Here is a 24,790-nt window from a genome sequence, read left to right as displayed (position 1 = left end):
TTTAATCTATAATTAAGGGCTTCCAAATTAAGTAATTAAGGTTTTATTTCATTGATTATGATCATTGCCTGATTTTTAGGGCCTCATTTTAATGGATTTATTCATTCTATTTTACTTTTTCACCAGGGAAATAAAGGCATAAGACAATGACCGATAAATTGATGTACAGTACATACCCAAGGATGAAATACAAAATTAACCCTTCTGTAGATTACAATAAGTTGTTGAAACGTTTGAACGGTAAAATTTATGAACCAACCAAATAAAGTCCCCAAAGTTCTTAAGCAAACTAATAAGATAAAATATTATGTAAACTTTGGGGACCAGTGTAATAAAACGCCCGATGTCCCCTCTATCTGCTACTTCACACTATATATACAAAGTATAGTATGAAATTTTAAGGACACAAAGAATCTTAAAGTAAATAAAGTTATTATTTTTAGAAGGTTGTTAAATAGAGCCCATGAATAATAGTATCTTTAGGGAGGGAGAAGACATTGGGCTTTTTATTACACTATTCCCCAAAAGCTTATAATAACGTTTTCTTATTCGTTAGCTTAATAACCTTTGGGCTTTAATTGAACTTTGATTGATAGGTTCATCAAGTTGTGTGTTGAAACGTTTTAACCATTACTTGTAATCTACATAAGGGGTAATTTTGTGTATCATCATTGTGGATGAACATTAATTTATCGACCTTTAGAAACAAAATACAACAAATAGAACCTAGTTTTTTTAAAAAAGTTAATTCTAATATATCAGTTTTGAAAATGTTGTTAATTTAAAATTCTTCTCACGTTTCCTCCATTGCAGGACTAAAGCTCTCAACAGTGTGTCAGAAAGTTGGGGAGGGGGGTTGTTCTAACAAGGACAATTATGTCCATAAATACAGGGATCTAAAGGGATAAGACAATGGCCGAAAAATTTATATACATCTCCAATGATGATACACAAAATTACCCCTTCTGTAGATTACAATTAGTTGTTGAAACGTTTGGAAATTCAACTAAATGAATCAATCAATCAAAATTCAATAAAGGTCCCCAATCTTTTTAAGTCAACGAATAAGAAAACGTAATTATAAGATTTTGGGGACTAGTGTAACAAACAGTCCCCTCGCTCCCTGCCTTATATAGGTAGTGCAACAATAATAAGATTTTAAAAATTAATGTAACAAAGAACACTCATGGTCGTTCTATGAAGTATTTATATGTCCATATTTCGAAGTAGTAGGTTGTCAAGTTGTCTATTTGTATTAGATAATATATAGTATCAGATTTAAATTTATTTGTTCAAAAGTAATGAATAGTTATTTATCGCATCGTATTATAAAAAGCTTTCAGTGTATATAAAATTCAAAATAAGATATACATGATTTTCAGTATGGCTGAGAACCGGTTCTAATCCAGGGGATATTAAATGGTTTCGAAGCCATACTAAAAAAATATTTCCTGATGTTCATTAAGATGTAATCGTGTTATGAATTCCGTTTGTTGAAGAATGCTTTCACTTTAACCTATTTCAACACATATTAAACTCTGATCCCTTATTAGTACTTTAAAAAAAAACTTATTTATGGTCCCTACGATGGTATCCTAACCCCACGGGGTTCTATCTCAGTAGAGCTCTTTTAACCTTTTCAAAACCCAGCTTAATGAAAAATAAACATGAAATATGCGAATTTTAAATTTCTTTTGGGGTCCATATGCAATAAGATTAAAACGGCTGTTCAATAGGGTTTGTTCATCTGCACATGACTTTTTTTTGGCATTTCGAAAGATTTTATAAAAAAAAGAAGAATCCATTGCTCTATCCCTGAGAAAAATTGTAGAATTCTCTCTTCCTAATATTTCTATATTAGTGTGTGTATGAATATTTATACCTGTTACTTTACTAATAATTCAACGTTACTAGTGGCTTCGTACCAGGCCTCTAGGGGCCTACCAATACTAATACTTGTTAACTATTGGAACGATATGATTCTCCTTTACAGTGAAGCTTCTCATAGGTTAATGGAAGGTTTATAACTTTTTGGAGAAATCGACCTGGAAAAAAATACCCGCTCCCTTACAATATAAAGATTTTTTACTGTTTCTTTTTGGATGTAAGAGATGATCCCCTCCTTCCCTCAAGTGCACCTAGAGGCTTTTGGGAAGGAGAGGGGGGAGGGGTGTTGTAATGCATTGTAATGAAGCTTCTTAAAGGTACCATGATGGTTTTAGGTTATTTTAAAATTTATAAATGGAAGTATATCCTACTTAAAATACAAAGCATGAGAGTGTGTTCTATGAACTTTCCATCAGAACCCCTCACTATGTATGTGTGTATATAACTATTTAATATAAATACTAATTTAATGGCGATGTCATTGGTAGATATTGTTGTTTCATTCTTGACATATGGACTGTGTAGTACACATCCTAATTGTAGAAAAGGTTCGCTGAAAATGCTAGTGCTAAAATTTGTGTATATTGTGCAATTACTTTAAATTGTAAATGTAAATGTGTTGGTGTGATCTAACTTCCGTATATTCATATTCGCATATTGTTTCACATTTTCAAAAACACCCAATGTAAAAGTTATTTATCGCATCGTAGATATAGACAGATATCCGCGGATATCAAAAGAAAAATTCGGCCCCTGGCCTTGGAAAAACAAAACTGGTATCAATTTAGCAATTTTCATTTTAATATTTGTGAAAAATTGTCTGTAATACGATCCTATACATGATATTTCAGTAAAGCTGAGAACCAGTTTTAATCCAGCGGATTTCAATCGGTTTCGAAGCCACACTAGAAAATATATTAGAGGGGTGCTTATATTTATGTTATGTAAGTAAAGCAATTTGAAGTAATGCATTTATTATTACTTGGATTTTAAACCAGATTATTATTTACTTTAATATAAAGCAATACTTGTAGCTTTACCCTCTCCCCTTCTACCTGATAAACAAATTGACCAATAAGTGATGTACCATGTTAGCAACCTAAATTGACGACAATTTTTTCACTGTCATAACATCTACGTATATTCTATATCCATTTGTGAAACATCTTGTGCTGTTGTGATAATATTTGGTTCGGATTTCAAAATAATTGTTAAAAAGTGTACAGATTTTAGTTAGTTTTAAATTTCATTCGCATAATGAGTTTGTTATAAGTAGATTAAGTAGTCGCATTACTTAGGATACAGCTATGTTAAATTATATTGTGAATTTCCCTCTTAAGTTTGACAAATTTCTGGAACAAATGGACCATCTAGTTATTTTATATCTATTGTAATGTGATATATATGCGGATGGGAAGGTATATACAGCAAATGTGTTTAATGTTTATTCTTCTGTAAAATTTGGTGTTCTATAATCTCCGCAATAATGGCATATCTAATTTTTTTGGTCATTTCTAAAAACATTGTGTCGTCATATATTATAAATGGTATAACAAAAATTGAAGTAGCTTATAATGCCTAATAAAAAATGACGTCGTACAATACAAATGACCAATGAAAGACCAGTTTACATTTTACAATTGGTAATTACAATGTATACTGCCCAATGGTCATTTGTATTGTATGACGTGATTTTTTTTATGAGGCACTATAAGCTGCTTCTCAAATATGCAAATTTTAACAATGTCTTCCCGTAGCTTAAGAATTCATTTTCGTTTTTTATTAAAGTTTATTATTAACTAATGTCCTCAACCTTAGCCTCTAAATCCACTCAAAAAACATCCCACTAATTTCATTTACATATAAAAAAGCCTTAACCCATTCCGGTAGCTAAACAAAACTATTTTTCCCCCTTATTTATGAGGATAACTATTCATTTCAGACAAAAAAAAAATGGAGCTAGATAACGGCTAACAGCACAATATTATAAAACTAGGAACGCATTTTTTTATATGACAATATGAAAACACGCCCTTGATAAGTCTTTTTAGTGCGTTTATGTAAACTGCAAGATAACAGTGCACATTCTAACTCTCTTGTCATAATATCCATGTATATTCTATATCCATTAGTGAATTAGGCAGAATAAATTGAATTTGTTTATTGGCTATTTCTAAAAATGTGTGTTCTGCAGGATGGGTGTTCCAGGTGGCTGGTCCGTACCTGGCAGCAGGCAGATAATATTTACTGTTAAAATATTTTTAAAAGCGAAGCTTTTCTATAATTAGGGTCGGTCCGTCAGTCCGTCCGTACGGAACGGATAGCTCTTTTCGTTAATTTAGGCATGTTATAATTGTCCTATCGATTTCAAACTTTGCATGATGATTCCTGTAGGAGTTAGGTACAAGTTAGAAAGCGAAGCACTCTATTATCGTTACCAGAAAGACAGTACGTCCATTTTAAACATGTTGCTTTTTGACTTTTTAATATAAAATTTTTATATGATAAAATTATCTAAATGGTCTTATTTTTGGGATACTGAATCCCAGGACAACAAAGTACACTGGAAAAAGCGAAGACTCTCTATAATCACGTCCTAAAAATGTAAGTATGTCCTTATTCCAATGTCCAATATTCTGTATCAAAGCAGTAATTCAGCAGCTTTACTTACAATTTTGTTTCATTCGACTTTTATACATTTACCTATATTCTGATTATTCACTAGAAGTGTTAATGTTCGTCTGTCCTACCGTTTCAGAGCTTCGTTTTTATGGATGTTGTCATCCTTGTTTTTTTTTATATAAAGATATAAAAACATGTATAATATTTTTTTCTTGAAAACTTTGCTTGCTAAAATCATTCAGTAATTTGATAATTGGGGGAAAAGTAATAGGACAATATACTATAATTAGATGTACGTACTACACCACAAATTATCTAAAAATATCGGTGTTAAATACTTTATATTTCTAGTTTGTACCACCCAATCATGATAAAACAAAGTCCCCAAAGTTTTCAAAGAAAACATGTTTATCTAACTTAAAAATTATGTATATAAAATTCAATGGTTACTTTATATTATGTTCAGAACATTTTGAATTAATCACTTATTCTAACAGTTATATATTCGACTTCGTCAGGTCTGGTGTATGGGGTACGCCTGGGGGTAGGGGAGGAGCCATGGGGTGGGGTATGTCTGGGGGTAGGGGTGGCCAAGGGGGTAGGTCTGGGGCGGTCTATATCAAACACAAAACCATCATAAAAACTGAAAAAGGTAAAATTTATAAATATTTTATGCTAAAAGAAAACTTTTCCTTCGTTTTAATATGCTCTTCATTCATTGATATGAAAAATAATCGTTATTTTGATTGTCAGGAAACTTGAAGGCCCAGCAATTTCTTTAGGCGCAGCTTCTCTATAATTAGAGTTTGAATGTTCATCCCCCATCAGTCTGTAACCCATTCATACATAACTTGCGACCGTGGCTCAACATGTCCTTAGTAATGACGTTAAAAATGGTTCCTACTGCTGCTATGTCTCGTGCACGACATAAGTAGTTAGAGTAGGGGGAATACCTTGGCCGAAATCAGGCACAACTCATTACCATGCACAGTTAGGACTTATCAGACAAAGGTCGTTTAATCAAAGGGTTGGTTGTCTATATAGCCAATGGACACTTTACACCGCAATTATGGAGTGTGTTTCAAGGTGCGTGGAGAGGTCTAGAACCCGATGCGAACCTAGAAGTCATCATTATATATACCTCTATCACTCACTTACATTTTCTATAATATTTTTAGTAGCGAAGCTACTCTATAATTCACTATGTCCGTCTGTCAGTCCGTCAGTCCGTAACGCTATGGGGGAAATGGGATTTACTCAGCTCCTATAAAAGATAGAATGCTGAAATTTTTTTGACAACATTCCCATCATTAAGGAGCACAATTGACTATAAAACATCATTGGCGGTCGGACCGCTTTTTAGCAGGTTTTAGGCTATTTTTATTTTTTTCCACATTTTTCTCCATATCTTCAGTGTTTATGGTCCGATTTTCAATTTTTTTTAAATTATAGATATAAAAATTAAATTTCCCGTCGTTTAAAGAAAACAACCATGACGGCCAGACTGCCTTTTTAGCAGGTTTTAGGCTATTTTTATATTTTTCACATTTTTCTCCATATCTTCAGTGTATATGGTCCGATTTTCCAAATTTTTAAAGTTAAGGATATAAAAATTTAATTTTCTGTCGTTTTAAGAAAACAACCATAGCGGCCAGATTGCCTTTTATCAGGTTTTTGGCTATTTTTATATGTTTTACATATTTCCTCATATCTTTGTTTTTTTTATCCAACTTTTTTGGGATATCAGGATCAAAATAATTTTCCCCATTGTTATGTGCATCTTTAATGCAATTTACTTTGACCATCGTCATCATACAAAATAAAACAAGGTTTCGTGTTTATTTTATCCAATAAATCTATTCTTGATTTTAATAAATACCCTTAAAATCTACTTGTACGTATTCCCATCTATGATTTTTGTGCTTCGCTACTTATGGATGTTGTCATCCTTGTTGCATTATAATCTGCATTTCAAAAATTAAGCTTCTGTTGCTGAGCTACTTTTTGAAATACTTATTGCTTGTTATTTGTACATAGTGCGACGGTTAAGCACGTCCCTGGTGGTGTTTGTGGCCTTGTCGTTCACCCTCCTACTGCTTATTGAACTATTCATTGTTGACTTCACTAAATCAGGTAAATTTTCATTAGTTTTCCAAGATTTAATAATTGGGACATCGGACCCTCCTCCCTTTCCCCTCCCTTAACATTATTTTCAATGATGACCTGAGCTGGATCTTTAAATTATTTTAGTGGTGAGCCAGATCGGGGTGAGCCGAATTTCAGCCAATCACAGCGCGGCATTTTTAAAATGCTGTGCTCTCATTGGTGGTAAGTTGGCTCACCCCGATCTGGCTCACCACTAAAATGATTTAAAGATCCAGCTAAGGTGTATTTCTGGGTAAATCTTACCCCTCATGTTGGCGTTGGAAGATTAAAGTAAAAGGATAGAGGATGAAACAACTATTACAACTTCACCAGATCACTTTGCAAAAGAGCAAATTTTGTCGTCCATTCTCTTATTCCTTAAGATCCCTATCTTAAATTACAAATAATGATTCATAAATTTTGTCTAGATTTCCTCCAGGAGAGCAGATCTTATGATGACGAGGGACAAAAATGGGAGACTCCTCGCCCTTTGCCTTATTCCGGGTAATTGTTTTTACAGGGTGTGAATTGCCAAACATTTGATATCCTTTTATAGAATATTTTAGAGTACAATCCTATTATGTACACGTACAGTAGTAAGCTTTTTTGGTCTGCAGCGAAGGATTTCACTAACAACTGAACCAACATGCTTCTTTATACGAAAGCTTCTTAGAGGTCAAGAGATGGTTTTTAACTATTTTTGGAGAGGCTATCTCCACTTCCAAATATTAGATAAAATCACCATTTATTTTTAAAAAACTCAAAATAAAAATTGGGGGTTGACTCCCCCCCCTTCCATCTTAAGAGCCCCTAGAGGCTTCTATCAGGCCAAGCCGCTAGTATGTATTATATCGAAGGTCAGTTCCTAAAAGAACATCAAATGAGAACGTCGTAAAAGTGTCGAACTATGACGTCAGAAAAAATTAACAATTAACCAATGAGAGACCGCAATATATTTTACCATTGGTCAATTACAGTGAATACTGGCTTCTCATTGGTTAATTGTTAATTTTTTCTGACGTCATAGTTCGACACTTTAACGAGGTTCTCAAATGAGCTTCTCTTCGCTAACGCATTCCTCAAATATGGTGCTATTGTTTGTTTAATAAACTTTAACAAAACTTGAGTAATACTTAATGTTGCTGCGCTAAAATTCAACAACTTATCCTTGTTTATTTATGCATAGCAGAGGAAAAACATCCAATACATGTTAGCTGTCGTGTTATAGACAATTCATTACTTGGAACCATGTACAAATAATATATAATCTATTTGTCTTGTCTGCTTATATTCTGTCTAATAACAAATGCATGTATTAAATGAGGTATAAGCTATAGACAGTTAATATAGAAATGTTTCCATTCTGTCTAATAATAAATGCATTTAATAGATGAGGTATTAGTTATAGATGAGGAATGTAATATTGCCTATATTTTGTCTAATAACAAATGCATGTATTAAATGAGGTATAAGCTATAGAGCATAAACATATTATTACTTCTATTTTGTCTAATAACAAATGCATGTAATAACTGAGGTATTAGTTTTAGAGGAGTAACATATAATTGCTTCTATTCTTTCTAACAACAAATGCATGTAATAACTATTATTATTATTCTATAATTTATTGGGTTTTCTATAAAATAAACATAAAAAAATTGATAAAATACGCATATGATATATTAAAACATGATAAGATAAAGTAAAATAAAAAAAAAACGGTGGGATATAGATCTACTGGTTAATGAGTTTGATGGCTGTATCGATTCCATTTTCCATGTTGATGTTGTCATCCTCTGCATCGTCGTTAGTGTTGATGATGGTGTCGCTATTGAAGATATTCTTCTTTGATAGCAGGGAAGAGAGTTGTACCTGTAGACTCTTCTTATATCTGGAAGTTGGTTTGTTTAGTTTTGTTAGCAGACCAAACACGAAATTAGACAATGTTTCAGTGGCGCTATCCTGTAGATGGACGCCATCAGTGAGGTTGACGCCAGCAAAGTTATCACCAAACACAGCAGGATATTCAATGTAGTGTACATGTTCATGGCTGAGACCAGGTGACAAGGCGATGTATTTGGAGACAGCTAGTGTGTAGTTGATCATGTTAACAGGGCTGCCTGTGACGTCAACAATAGCATGATCACGGTTGTCACAGCATGTCTCTATGTGTCGGGGAAAGGGACCAATCATGACTATTTTCCCTGTGAAGGTACTTGTTAGTTTTACTAGTACTTGTGACAGATGTACAACATGAAGGGCAGCTTGTTCGTCATTCAGGAGTTGGGGGTGAAGAAGGTGGTACTGTCCATTAACTAATTGGTGCTGCTCTTTGACAAGCATACTGTTGCCAGTTGCATGGAGGATTATAATGTCGTCTTTGTTACACTCCTTTAAAGCAGACAAGTCAAGTTTCTTGAACGACTCAAAAAAATTACCTCCTTTGGACCAGTTGACCGTCTCAACTCCGGATTCAGCGCAAATACAACGAAGGCAGCTTTCAATATTTCTCAGGATGGAGTTGCCTAGCAGAAATATTTTTCTGCCAAGATACCGAGCGTTAAATAAGGATTTGTGAACAAGTTCTGCAGTTGGTAGAACGATACGTCCAAAGGTGTTGGTGACGTCATTCTCCTTGAGTGTGGATATAACGCATTCCACAAACTGTGCAGCAATGTGTTTTGGCGGTCCAAGCAGCCAGTTGCCTCTGAATCCTGTCACGAATTCCATACTACACTCACACAGAGAACCCGCCTCTTTTACCATAATTGGCGGTGCGGGTATAGCCGCTACACCCGCACCAAAGTTCTGAGAGGCAGATAGAAAGGCTTTCCATAGGCAGAATTTGAAATTGCCTAAACCAGACTTGTCGCCTACATCTGCTGCTTGTATGTTAACAAAAAGTTGTGTGAACGAGATTAAGCTAGATGTGCTATAGCCCATAGGGAAAGGGACCATCGCTGGCAACACAGTCAAGTTCAGGCATCTTTGTGCCCAGGAAGAAAAAATTAAGTATTCAGACCAGTATACGCTGTGGCCGACGCGAGCAAGGTGTGACAGGAGACATACTATGGCAAAACTGCCTTGTTTAAGTTTGAAACCGCGGCTACGCTGATAATCAAGGAGAAATTGCAGTTGTTCAAAGCTGCCGGACTCAACTCTGAGGGTGGGGAGGCAGCTGCCCCGACTACCTAGAACCGAGGGTAGGTGTTCATCTGCTAAGATAAGCAGTCTAGGGGCGTCGTTTATTGGGTGACCTTCGCCTGAACTAAAGCAGGTGTTGCAGCAGCTGCCAAAAAACGTGGAGGTAACTGCAGTATTTGTAGGGAACCCATCTAATGAAAAGTTTGGTTTTGGCAGTATCCAGGCAAGGTTCTCTGTAATATTTGAACCAAAAAATTTGGGTGCATTGTGGTTCTCATACGAAACTTTATAACTTCCAACGTGTCCATTGACTTGACCAATACGAAGATAACAGTTCCTGGTGATGGCAAGGTTGGGCTGGTCAGGTATGATGAATCTTGGGGTTGTTGGAAAGCGCCGACTTGTACTGCTGCTGTGCCCTGCAGGGGTCTTCATCTTGGTGCCATGGGCCTTCTTCTGGTGTCTGTAGTTGTCATTGGCCACTGCTCCTGAAACAAAAAATACAATTAGCTAGAGCACATGATTTAACATTTTTAGGTGGCAGATTGTTTTAATAAAATTAATTGTAAATAAAGAGTAACCATTATAGGCTATCAGAATTCCGACGGACAGAAAGGCGGACGTTTTGAATTGTTGAGTAGCTTTGCCAGAAAAAAAGAAAAAAATGACTGGCAGATAGGAGCTTGTTTGAACACCCCCCCGCACCCCGCACCCCCCCCCCCCCCTCCCACCAACTCATCCGAAATCTCTAAAACATGTTCTGTTTATTACCTTTTTATAAAAAAAAGCACAAAATACAGAGAGGTGAGAAACAAAAAAATGAGAAAGTGAGAGAAGTGAGATAGGAGAATCATAGGTTTATCCAGGATCATAGGGATTAGAAAATATGTTGAAATAAATTTCATATCTGCTATTTCTTAACAGAAGTCTCCTATTCCAACCTATGTACAAAACAAGATTTCTCATCAATGGAAGTGTTTTTTTAGCCCGACAATTAAACAAGAAATAACATACTAGTAATATTTCAATGTTAATAATAAAGTTATGTTTGAAATTATGTAAAATAGGAGAACCAGTTAAAAACCACGAGGAGTCGAAGTTTAGTTGAAAATTTTGTAGAAAGTCATCAAAATAATTGGTCGCAAAATTAGTGTTGATAGGACAGTTGAAAAAAAAATGTTGGAGAGTTTCCTTTGGAGCTGGCCTAAGATTGCTTAATGTACATAACGTACATTCTTGACTTGTATTTGAAACAAAATAATGTTTATGTGCATTTAGTTTGTGTAAATTATTTAAAAGTTTGAAAGAAAAATTTTTAAGTTCCATTGGCAGAAAACTAATGGTCCAGCAATTTTGCCAGGCCAATTCTCTTTCTAGATCAAAATTTTTACTAACCCATAAGTGTCTATTTATAGTGGTACGTGTGTTTTCAATATTGAATTGACCTATTTCAAAAAATTTTCTGTAATATTTAGATTTAGCAGCACGTTTACTAAATATATGACTCATTGTTTTTTGAGGCCCCCCCAGTATTTCTCTATATTTATTAATATTGTGCCTAAAGATTGTTTGTAAACGGAAAAACTCATTAAGACTCAAATCAATCTCTGTTGTTAGTCTGAATTCATTGTAACTTATACATTGGTTATTATCATTTAAGATATCATTAAATTTCAGACTTTTAATTTGTTTTTCAAAAACTGCCCATGTTGGGAGCGTGAATATGACCCTACTTATTTGTCCCCCTTCTTGGTTTACAAAATACTTATTTTTGAAAATTCTCATATCTCTTATATTTTCACCTTTAACCCAGAATTCAAATTGAAAAGATATGAATGAGCTAATAATTCTATGTAGGACAGGGTTAGTTCTGATATTAAGGTTATCAGTGAAATACAAAGGGTTGTCATAAACCAGAGCACAGTTTTGGATTTCTTTTGGCCAGGTATCTTTAATGAACAAAGATTTTTTAAAAAGTAAAATGTCTAAGCTTTTTAGAAATATTGTTACTTTGGGAATGCCAAGCCCACCCTGATTTACTGGAGAGAAGATTTTTTCCTTGGAAATATTACTGTTAACATTGATAAAATTAGTAATGATGTCTTCTATATGGTTAATGGTTTCAGCTTTTGGTGTAAGTATAGATCCTATATAATTTAGCTGGGGGAGTATAAAACATTTGGTTATGTTTATTTTGCCAACTATTGATAGATTAAAAATATGCCAAAATCTAACAATTTTTAACATTTTTGTAAGAACTTTATCCCAATTTGCATCCATTTCTTCTAGCTTATTATCAAATTTAATGCCAAGCATAGTGAAACTATTGACTATTTGATAGCCCGTGTTGTTACAAAATTCTAAGAAATTATTTGGAGGGGGCTGTTGTCCTATGTTACAAACTTTAGTCTTACTATTATTGATGCATAGACCTGACAACTCACTGAAGTTTTGTAAAATGAGTGTGCAGAGTTGAATTGATTCAACTGTTATTACACTGAAAACGTTTGCATCGTCAGCAAAAGCAGATACTTTATCGGGTTTGGGGTCATTGTCGCGAATATTAAAATGTATCTCTCTTGGAAGTGAAATTTCTGTTACAAGAGTTATCTTAAGCAAGAGAGGATTAAGTCCTATTTTAAATAAGTCAGGAGACGGCCTATCCCCCTGGGTGGTCCCATTGTTAATTTTAAAAGAAGTTGTGACACCTTCTGGAGTGGAAATACAGGCAAATCTATCTGTAAAAGTTAATTTAACTAGAGAAATAAAAAAATTACCAAAGTTTGCAAACTTAAGGGATTCAATTATATGTTTATGGCTCAAAGTATCAAATGCAGCACTAAAATCTAGACTAAGAATAGACAAAGAAGTATTGAAATGCAGTGTTTTAGCAATTAATTCGTACGTATGTATAATGCCCTCTTGAATTGAATTTATATTGCTGTATGCTTTTTGACTTTTATGAGTAATTGTTGGCATAACCTTTTGCAATCTATTAGAAATTACACCCGAAAAAAGTTTATAGCAGGCATTAAGATTACCAATAGGCCTAAGATTTTTAATTTTTTTGTTATCTACTTGTCCATTCTTTTTAATCAAAGTAATTTTAGAATTTCTCATATTTTGGCTTAATTTCCCTTTATTTATCATAAAATTTAAAGCATTTAGCAGAGGAATTCTAAGAAAAGCCCAAAATTCATTGATCAATTTAATGCTAATGCCATCCCCCCCCGGGGAGGATTTAAGATTTGATGTATTTAAAGATAAATCTAGTTCAGTTAGGGTATAACTGAGGTATTAGTTTCAGAAGGAGTAACATAGAATTGCTTCTATTCTGTCTAATAACAAATGAATGTAATAACTGAGGTATTCGTTTTAGAGGAGTAACATAAAATTGCTTTTATTCAGTCTAATAAAAAATATATGGTATTAAATGAGGCTGGCGGCGATTTTATTGAATAATCTAATAGTCATATGCCTATTTTGCCTCTCAGTTTTCAAAATTCAATAAAATCGTAATCATTGAGGATTTTATGTTCATTTGTTTTCAAATTAGAAAAAGTCCGGATTTACGTGCCGCACACTGTATACATTGTACTTACTACTTATCCCTCTATCTATCTTGTAAGTTTATTGTAAATGTTTCTGCTAATATACAATAAACATTGTATACATATTATATTAATTATCTTTACAAAAAAGCCCAAAAAGTAAATTAGGCATGTGGCTAAAGCCTGGCTAAATAAAAAGTTACTTTTATAAGTGAAGGCTACATTAAAAGTCCATGTGAGTCAACGTGATAACACATAGAGTATCCATTATTGTTTAGGTTGGTACTTGGTTCGAATCTCTTCACCATGCACTATTGCACATTTAAGGTTTCCTGACAAAAGTTGTATAATCTAAGTATTGGTTGTTAGCAGTACGTTTGGATGCTTATATTTTGGAAAGTTTCAAAAGTAGTGGTTGATTCCCTTATCATCTATTTTTAGTAGCGAAGCTACTCTATAATTCACTTTGTCCGTCCGTCAGTCAGTCCGTCCGTCAGTCAGTCAGTCCGTAACGCTATGGGGGAAATAGGATTTACTCAGCTCCTATAAAAGATAGAATGGTGAAATTTTTTGACAACATTCCCATCATTAAGGAGCACAATTGACTATAAAACATCATTGGCGTTCGGACCGATTTTTAGCAGGTTTTAGGCTATTTTTATATTTTTCACATTTTTCTCCATATCTTCAGTGTTTATGATCCGATTTTTAAAATTTTTTCAGTTACAGATATCAAAATTAAATTTCCCGTCGTTTAAAGGAACAACCATGAAGGCTAGACAGCCTTTTTAGCAGGTTTTAGGCTATTTTTATTTTTTTTCACATTTTTCTCCATATCTTCAGTGTTTATGGTCCGATTTTCAAAAATTTTTCAGTTATAGATATCAAAATTAAATTTCCCGTCTTTTAAAGAAAACAATCATGACGGCCAGACTCCTTTTTAGCAGGTTTTAGGCTGTTTTTTATATATTTAACATTTTTCTCCATATCTTCAGTGTTTATAGTCCGATTTTCAAAATTTTTCAGTTATAGATATCAAAATTAAATTTCCCGTCTTTTAAACAAAATAACCATGACGGCCAGACTGCCAGACTGCCTTTTTGACAGGTTTTAGGCTATTTTTATATATTTAACACTTTTTTCCATATCTTCAGTGTATATGGTCCGATTTTCCAAATTTTCAAGTTAAGGATTTAAAAATTAAATTTTTTGTCGTTTTAATAATTATGTCTATTTTATCCAATAAATATATTCTTGATTTTAGTAAAAACCTTGTAAATCTACCTGTACGTATTCCCATCGACGATTTTTTGTGCTTCGCTACTTATGGATGTTGTCATCCTTGTTTACATATTTTCTGCAATGCAGAACCCAACAGGTCCAGTGGTTACCAAGAAATTTCTGTACTGACTTAGAGACAGTCAGACAAATAGATAGACATCCATCCATTTTGTATTGTAGATAAATTTTTCTATTATATTTTTCCCCTATAAATCTTCCTTTATAGAAGAATAGTCAGGGATCTAAAGGGATAAGACAATGGCCGAAAATTTGATATACATCCCCAATGATGATATACAAAAACAAAATAACCACTTATTGCAATTACAATTTGTGGTTGAAACGTTTGGACGCTCAACTTAATCATGAAACAACCAATAAAAATTCAATAAAAGTCCCCAAAGTTATTGAGCGAACGAAAATGTTACTACAAAATTTTGGGGACTAGTGCAAAAAACAGCCGAATGTCCCCTCCCTCCCTGAGAATAGTAGTGGATGTATGGTAGATAAGTATGATAAATGGACTATAGGGCTTCTGTATTCACCCATATGCAGATAACCTAACATTCGTAATGTTTACATAACACAACCAAAAAATTAATATTCTTTTCACAGAAAATATTGTAGATAGATTACTGCAATTTTCCAAAATTAATAAAACAAAAATAATAAAATAAATACTTGTTTTGTTAACTCGGGCCTTTGTACCCCTTGGGTCTAACAAAACTGGTTATAATCTTAAAAAATTTCATTTTAATATCCAGAGAAAGCTGTCTATAGTGCGATGCGATAAATAACTATTCCAAACACAATAGAACGGTTTAAAAGCAAATGAAAAATCAATTTTGAAACTTTTATAACTTTTACTGAGGTGAGATTAAATTTTGCTGTTGGATTATTTTTAAATAAAATAATGTTATATATTTACATTGTATCTGTTTCCAGGGAGGAAGGTACACAGTTGATACATTTAATCTACAATTCTTTGTTCCCCCACCAAAGTTGATCAGCCAAAAAGAAGTTTTTTTTTTATATTTCACTGTCCAACCCCTAATCCATGTTGTATTTCTGTTTCTGATATCATTTACTTGAAGCACAGTCATCCATGTACAAATATACAAATATGGACAAATATCCCAGGGATCTAGAGGGATAAGACAATTGTTGTAAAATTTATGTAAATTCTCAATGATAATACTCAAACGACCCCTTCTGTAGATTACAATTAGTGGTTGAAACGTTATGACACCCAAAAAGTCCCCAAAGTTATCAAAGAGTAGTAAAACGTTATTATAAAATTTTAGGGAATAGGGAATAAACAGCCTAATGTCCATTCCCTCCTATCAAATATCATCTATTCTGTAAGTAGTAGGTGGTCAAAGTAGGTCCCAATTAGATTTCTAAAACGGCTAAAAACAGCTGTTTGATATTTATTAGAGATTAATATCAACTCAGCCCAAGCCTTCGTCTAACAAAACAAGTTCTCAACTTAATAATTTTTTTTTTAATATCCATATAAAGCTGTCTATAATATGATGCGATAAATAAATATTATTGATACAAACAGATTTGCAAACATGGTTGAATTAAAGAATAGCTTCACTTTTTTACTATATCTTTCCTTTTGTGTAATATTAAATTTTTGGCATGACTAAAATGTAGGCAGCATCTTCCTTCATTGTATTGAACAATGTATTGTACAATGTACAATATACAATATTTTCAATCATATGTATTGTAAGGTTGTTAAAAGCAAATATTTTTTTCAATAAAGGTAATAAGACAAGTAAAACGCATGTTTTTTTTTTAATTTCATACATAGACAAAAGTCAGCTGTAAACAATATAATTTCTTAATACAAAGCTTTACTGAATCAAACTTACTTGCTCAAAAATTTCGTCATAAATGAGAAAGCTTCAAACAGAGGTTGATTCTTAAACAAAATTACGCTCGCTACTCACTGGTAAGGCAAAATTATTTTTGTGAAAAATCCTCAAATATTGCATAAAAATCTACAAAAATTAAATAGAATCATAAAATGGTTATTAGGATTTTGTTAATCTTTGTAGCTTTTTAATAAGCTTTTGGATGATTTTTCACAAAATAATTTTGCCTTACCATCGAGTAGCGAGTCTATTTTTTTTAAAGAATCCACCTCAGCTTAAGTCGAAAGTAAACAATACTATCGTCTGCTAATAATGTTCCTTTAAAGATTTGACGAAAAATCGGGTTAGAAGCGTAATCTAGATATAGTATGTCTATTTTTTCTTCATTTCGGGTTGTTCCGTCCGCACGGCCTTGATAGGCAGACAAGTGATTACAATTTTCAAAAAGAAGGAATTCTATTATTAATACCCATGTCTATATTAAAATGTCTACATCTATGAGTTTTGGCTTTTATACAAATTTATCGTCCAGAGTCTTTTCCCTTAAGAATCATAATATAAATAGCAAGTATTGTATGTTTTTTTTCTAATCAAAGAAAAGGATGGTTAGTCGTTATTGTTATATTCCTACTCAGGAATATTAAGGGATAGAACAATGGACAATAAATTAATATGCAACAAAATTAATAATAACAAAAATTAGATCATAATTTTGTAAAAAGTTTGGACACTGTTAAATTGGGAAGGTCAATATTTAAAATCAGTAAATAATCTTTAATCCTTCAATTTGGTGTTTTATGAAGATATTTTATTCAAAAGCAACGGCTTGAGTTATTTAGAAAAAATATTAAATATCAGCTTATTAATATTTTTGTTTTTTTCCCCAAGTTTTTTCTTCACATAATAATGCGTTTATATGTTATACGTTATATGTACATATATAAAGCAATTTTCCATTGAGAGATACCAAACTCTTTTCTTATTATATTAGAGGATAATGAAATATATTCTGATAAATAATTACAGTTTGTTAGGGTACATTATTTTTTAACATCTATACTATTACAGGCAATCAACCTTCGATCGCACGATACTTGTCCTGAAGTTCTAACTGTAAATAGTAAACTAGACTGTTAATGCTTTCCATATTCTCTTACAATTGATGTCACGCATCTAACATAGCAAAAGTTGGTAAAATTCCAACGTCTTTAAACCAAAATTCTAACAATGAGGTCCAAGACAGCAATATCAGCAATGTCTTATAGAAAGAGTAGACATTGGGCTGTCTATTACACTAGTCCCTAAAGTCTTATAAAATCGTTTTCTGAATTGTTGGCTTTTAAACAACCTTTTATTGACTTTTATTGAACTTTGATTTGTTGATTCACTTAGTTGAGTCTCCAAACGTTTCAACCACAATTTGTAATGTACAGAATTGGTAATTTTGTGTATCATCATTTGGGATGTACATAATTTTATCGGCCATTTTCTTATGCCTTTAGATCCCTGAGTTTATGAAAGGATTTTTCCCCCCAATATTCATATTCCTATCCTATTATGTTTAGCTTTTTCCTTTGATAGGTACTGGGCTATTGTTATGTGATAACAAGGACAATTGGGTACATTATGGTTATATCAATGCTTTATGCTAATGGTTTTGCCAGGCATTTAAAGGGATATTAGGACGTTGACCAATAAATTGATGTACATCCTCATTCCCTAATGATGATATACAAAATTACCCTATCTTTAGATAACAATTTGTGGTTGAAAAGTTTGGACACTCAACTTATTTAACTAATCAAAACTCACTAAAAGTCCCCAAAGTTGTTAAGCCAACGAATGAGAAAAAGTTAAACTTTGGGGACAAGTGAAATAATGTCTCTCTCTGCCTTTTTGGATAGGTTAGTACAAACCCCTGACTTAAGATTTATGTTATTCGTTGGATTCAAAACTTTTATTCAATTTTGTTTGTTTTGTTCAAAGAGTGTCCAAACTTTTCAAACAATAATTTATTATCAAAAGAAGTAATTTTGTTTTAATTGCGAAAACTTTTAAAATGGAAATCATATTCTTTGAATAGCCTAAAACCCACCATTGAGCATTACAAAATCTATACTTTTCAAAATGTTCACAAAATTTCATATATATTAGAACATTTTGTTTAAAAATGTAAATTTCTACCTTTTAAAATATTTTGTTTTACTCAAGTTTTGCAAAAAATATTGCATTTTACACCATTGTAAAATATATCTATCTATTATCATTGCAATTTTTTCTTCTATCCATCTATCAGCCGTTGTAAAATCTCCTTTTTAAAGCAAAGCTTTTTACATTTAGTTCGTATCAATTTAGTACTATCGGATAGCTCGTATAGTTAATATTTTTATGCAAGAATACTTCTATAGAATTGAAACTTTGTATGATAGTTCCTGTAACAATTAGGTATAATCTGGAAAGTATGGTTACTCTATCATAATTCACAGACATACTATACGTCTATTTTAAACATATTGAATTTTTATTTGGTGGGAAAATTTTAAGATGAAAAATATACACCTTTCCCCCCCCTCTTGGACGTCTCTGGTTGATGTTTTAGGTCTTTTAATATGAAAATAAAATATATATCTTAATTTGAAAATTATGTTAAAAGCGTAGCATATCTACATTTGAACATTGAAATATTTCTCTTGAAATAATATGCAATGTGTTTTTTAAAACTTTAAAAGAAAATTTACTCTCTTTTTTTTAGTAATAGTCTATCTTTACATCTGATTTTCGCCGTTTTGAATATTGTCGCCCTCTCTTGTTATAAAGAAAACATTTGAAAGTTTTTCCCCTTTGTGCAAATACAAAATTTTAAAGGTTCAACAAATTTTAAATTAAATTTTGATGAAATCTTTTGCGGATTTAAAAAAAATCGAATTTGCTCTATAGTTAAGGGGGGAGGGCCTAAAACCATCTTGGGACTATGTGAAACTTTCATAGAACGAAGAACTTTTTCTGTTTAATAGTGAGCAAGACAACCGGACAAAAATAAAAACCTTACTACATTATATAATACTAGCGGCTTCGCCCCAAGCCTCTAGGGGCTTTGCCCCACGAGGTGATACAAATTTTTTTGGCGAATACATAAAAGGACCAAGGAAATCTTCTACAAAAAAAATGAAGGGGGATTTTTTGTTTTTGGGGGGGTTGGGGGTGTCCCACCCCCCAAGAAAATAGTCTAAAACCACCACAGGACCAGTAGGTATATACCCTGAAGAGTAGAATCTGATCGTTTCAGTGGTTACCGAGATCTTAAGCTTCAGACGGACGGACGGACGGGCAGACGGACAGACATCATTCTACTTAGAATTATACATAGATGATCTATATTTATTTAGACTACGAACAAGTGGTAGTGAATCCATAGTAGCCGGAACTAATTTTAGAAAAAGAATTATTTCAAAACAGGTAAGCAAACATAATTTATGAGGTGTTTAATTATTTTTTAATAATTTTTAAATAGTTCAATATATTACTCGTCTGTACGTCCATAAAAGGCACCTGACGTTCATTGAGGGGGGGGGGGGGGTGGTGTACAAAAAAGTATATCCCGGGGGTAAACTTTACTAGGGGGTGCAATTCCCCCATCCCTGATTTTTTTAGTGGATAGAAAACTCACTATATTTTCTTGATATGTCAAAATCTTCCTGATTTGTAAAAACTACTGACTTTAAATTACGACCGCTAAAAACTATTGGGGTTGTCAATTTCTAATCATGAACTTATGAACAAAATAAATCTTGTGTGACAAGTCTACTCATAAATACTTTATAATTTAGGTAGAACTTCAGCAGTTGATTAGAAATATTTCTGAAGGAATAAGCAGGTAGAAATTTCTTTTTGGGTCCTTCATAAAATTGTTCCAGACTATGATATGAAATTGAGAATAGACTGCATATTATTCTGATACCGATAGTTAACTAAACACTCATTATTTTTATTAAATCTTGTTTGGTCAAATGTCAAAACATTTAAAACAATGATTTTTATCACAGTTATCGGGTTATTTTTTATAGTATTGCTACTGAAACTAAGTTATTGCTTACTACTGCTACTAATTTAGAAAAGTGTAATTAATACTAAAAGAGACTGAAAATCATTCAATAGGACGCATCAATTCATAACATAGTTATCGTAATGAGAGTAAATGACGTGGAATTAAAGGGCTAGATGAAAAAAGGATCAAATGTGCTACAGATTCTAGAGAGGTAGATGTGTGTGTTTAATAGCTGGATAAGGCATTTGACCTTTTAAATAATTTTGTTCTTTATTATTTGTAGGCACCCCATAGTCCAGCAAATGGCGGCAGCTAAAAATATGCACAAATATTCGGAGCAACCAAGATTTAAGGTGAGATAGATAGAAAGATAAATGTATAGATAGATAGATAGATAGATAGATAGATAGATAGATAGATAGATAGATAAATAGATAGATAGATAGATAGATAGATAGATAGATAGATAGATAGATAGATAGATAGATAGATAGATAGATAGATAGATAGATAGATAGATAGATAGATAGATAGATAGATAGATAGATTGATAGATAAATATATTAATAGATAAATAGATTGATAGATAAATAGATTGATAGATAAATAGATTTATAGATAAATAGATTGATAGATAAATAGATTGTTAGATAAATAGATTTATAGATAAATAGATTGATAGATAAATAGATTGATAGATACATAGATGGATAGATAAAACGATAGATAGATATATTCCTTTGCTTATTCATCAATTTTGTTACTTATATTTTGGTTAGTTCCAACTAGCTTTGTTGAAATATTTCAATCAATGATTTTAATCTACTTGACGGGTAGTTTTGCTAATCAGCAAAATCATCCCTTCTGTAGATTACAATTAGTGGTTGTACACTTTAGACACTTAAATTAATGCACCAACCAATGAAGATTGCAATAAAATGAGGACTAGTGTAAACAACAGCCCAATGTCCTTTCCCTTCCTGCTTAACATCTCTGCTTATCTATAATACAAAGTAGAACAATGTCTGTTTGTTTGTAGCAAAGGATCTCGCTAACCGCTGAACTGATCGGGTTCTCCTTTACACCTCCCCCCCCCTAAAAGAAAATTACCCCCCCCCCAAAAAAAAAAAAAAATTCTTTTTTAAATATAAAATTAAAATAGTGGGGTCGACTACTGCCCCCCCCCCCAAAAAAAAAAAATTACGCCCCCCCCAAATTTTTTTTTAAAAAATTGTTCCTTTAAGTCTATAATACGAAAAATTGGTTTTATTAAACTCTTGGGGCAAAGCCGCTAGTCATTTATAAAGATAGATAAATAGATGAATAATAATTTCATTATATATATCAGATAAGTATATTGCGGAAAAATAAAGGAAATACAGTTCATAAGGTACAAAAATTTGGAGAATAAAGAAAAAAAAGAAATATAAAGAGAAAAGGAAAGAGAGAAAAATTGCAAACAAAGTTGACAACAGAAGTTAGAAGCAAAGCTAAAAAATATATAACAACTAAATGTATCAGTTATGAGAAGATAAATAATTTACAAACTTAAACAGACTAACCATAAAAGTTATAGAGTAGCTACGTCACTAAAACGATTAAGATAGAAAGATGCGAGAATAACATATTCTCATGGAGGAAGGGGATATTCGGCTGTAAATTACTCTGGTACATAAAGTTTAAAAAAAACTCCGTTTGTCATTCGTTGGCTTTGGGTACTTACATATATCCATTTTATGTTTTCAATAAATAATTTAAATCTACATATTAGATATTTTTGGTGTATGATAATTTATCGCCCATTGATTTATTCCTGCTTATTCTATAAAACATTGAATCTATCAAAAGTCAGGTTAAGCTTATGCAAAACCATACTGTTATGTTACAATGTATTTATGACTATAGACCTGGCCTATTATTTATTCCAATAATAAGATTACCAGTAATACTCTAATACCATATTTATCATAACTATCTACACATATACATACATGCAAAATAATTCTATAAATATAGATGTATAGCGAGATAACTACTCGGATCCCCCTGTCGGGAACCTTTTTCGTCTGCTAGCAAATTGCTTTATGCCCTTTTGTAGCGACTTGGCTGTGTGGTTAATCCCGACGCTATTGGTTGACCCGATTGAAAGTCGACACCAGTCCTCGGGGTGGAGACATACAATTATTTAACCCCTTCCCCCTCTATTGTTTTACTCTGTTCTTGCAAAGATAGAAAAATTGAGAAAAAATATATACATAGATAAATATACTGGACTTGTATTGTTATAACATACATGCCTGCAAACATATAAACGTACATGCTTACATACATAAAATACAAAAATTCATAGACATACCCACAGACAAACATACGGACATACATCCAGTTTACTATATAGGATGTGTAAAAAAGATGATGGAGACAACACAAAGTAGTCTAAAACCATTTAAGACTTTAAGATAGAAACAAAAAAGCATAAAACCATCACGGGACCTATTAAAAGATTCCCTAAAAAAACTGATCGGTTTATTGGTCAATGAGATCCTAACTGACGAACATATTAGCTATTTGTTAGTTAAACAATTATTTCATAAATAAAATGAGAAAACAAAGTTGTTAGGGAGGGTACCACCACCCTCCCAAGAGAAATCGTCCCTAGAAAAATTACTCTAATTCTACTCCCCCCTCCTCAAGTGCCTCTAGAGGCCTCATGGGGGGCGTATCCGCTAGTTTATAATTTTCTATCATGATTATTAATCGGATTTTACGTTAAAGATTTATAGGAAAATTTGACTATGGTAAGTTTAAGTAATAAGACAATGGAAAAAAATCAATGAATTTTCACGTATACATTCGAATCCGGTGGATAGGAACCGGTTCTCATCCATACGAAAAAACTATGGTTAGCATCGTATTATATCCAGCTTTCTACGAATATAGAAATGTACAATTATAAGATTAAAACCAGTTTTTTTAGCCGGTGCCTTCGGTACCTTGGGGTCTAAAAAACTAGTTTTAATCTAATAATTGTACTTTCCGCGGAAAGCCGTTTATAATACGATGCTGTATTATGTAGCTGTTTCAGATAAATTTTTTGTACATACGCTTTATCTTATATACACTTGTATTAATGAAAATGATAGGTTTTATGAAAAGTACCAGAAAAAAATGAAGGTAAGGGGTGCTTTCCCTTAAAGTCCCTGGCAAACACAGAAATTCACAAACACTTATACTTGAAATAATTTTGAAATAATGGGGGGGGGGGGGAAATTATGCCTAGAAACCTGCGTTAGGTCCCAGCTCTGCGGGCTTCTTTGTATCAAATATAATCTTATCTAGTCTAAACTAGACGGTAAAATAGAAACACTGCCTCAAGCTTCCTTATTTCTAATTTATTTCATAAAATGGGGGGAGGGTTTTTTAGGCTCGGCTTTTTTACTATGGAAATTTTCAGATTATTTTGACATATTATTTATCTATAAAAATGTACCTTTACCAAACAAAGTCCCAAGAGTTATTAATCCAATGGATAAGAAAACGTTATCATAAAACTTTGGGAACTAGTGTAATTAACAGCCCATTGTCTTCTCTCTTCTTCCAGACAATTGTGACCACGAAACCACTTTCAACATGAAATACATTCCACAAAAACCACAGCAGATAAAAACTTGTTTTAAGTTTTAAATTCTAAGAAAATAAAAGATTAAATATAAAATGTTTAAACCTTTTTTTCTATTTTAGGTAGAGCACAAGTATTCTTCAAAAGGTAATATACTATATTTAAAAGCCAAGCTTTATTATAATTTGGGTCTGTACTAGGGTTGGGCCGGATATCCGGTGTGGCCGGATATCCGGCCATTTTAACTATCCGGCCGGTTACCGGATATTGAAACTATCCAGCCGGATATCCGGCAATATAATCTTTTATATTTTACAACAAAAATCTCTGCTTTTTTAAATTTTAAATGGCTGTAATTTTCTTATTATTGAAGCTAGAAGAACAATTTTTTTCTTAATATGTTTATCTTTGTGTAAATTTTATATTAAAAATCTCAAAACATAAATTTTGGTGGTGGCAGTAGTACTTGGCAGGTGCCAGCCGCAAACCGACGGTTGGCAGGTAAACGGCAACGGATTTTATGAAATTGTAATATGTCATGAAGATATGTAAAAAAGCCTAAGTTTAAAATTTAAAGTCTTCAAGTCAAAAATTGCGGTCACTGGAACCG

General features: G+C 32.7%; 1 protein-coding gene across 1 annotated transcript in view; it reads left to right on the top strand.

Annotated features, from left to right (window-relative positions):
* The first annotated feature begins 5,070 nt into the window (after nt 1-5,070).
* Nucleotides 5,071-24,790, top strand: part of LOC145326610 (uncharacterized) — a 43,655-nt gene continuing 23,935 nt past the window's right edge. The window contains exons 1-7 of the mRNA XM_080169981.1: nt 5,071-5,161; nt 6,547-6,642; nt 7,083-7,158; nt 19,903-19,972; nt 20,344-20,390; nt 20,845-20,914; nt 24,303-24,327. Of these exons, the coding sequence (XP_080026107.1) occupies nt 5,080-5,161; nt 6,547-6,642; nt 7,083-7,158; nt 19,903-19,972; nt 20,344-20,390; nt 20,845-20,914; nt 24,303-24,327 (466 nt within the window). The 5' untranslated portion in view covers nt 5,071-5,079. The remainder of the gene's footprint in view (nt 5,162-6,546; nt 6,643-7,082; nt 7,159-19,902; nt 19,973-20,343; nt 20,391-20,844; nt 20,915-24,302; nt 24,328-24,790) is intronic.

Source organism: Acartia tonsa, chromosome 8, assembly GCF_053477335.1.
Source record: "Acartia tonsa isolate MP-2025a chromosome 8, ASM5347733v1, whole genome shotgun sequence".
Taxonomy (NCBI): domain Eukaryota; kingdom Metazoa; phylum Arthropoda; class Copepoda; order Calanoida; family Acartiidae; genus Acartia; species Acartia tonsa.
Note: the sequence above shows the minus strand (reverse complement) of the source record. Positions and strands in the feature narration are given on the sequence as shown.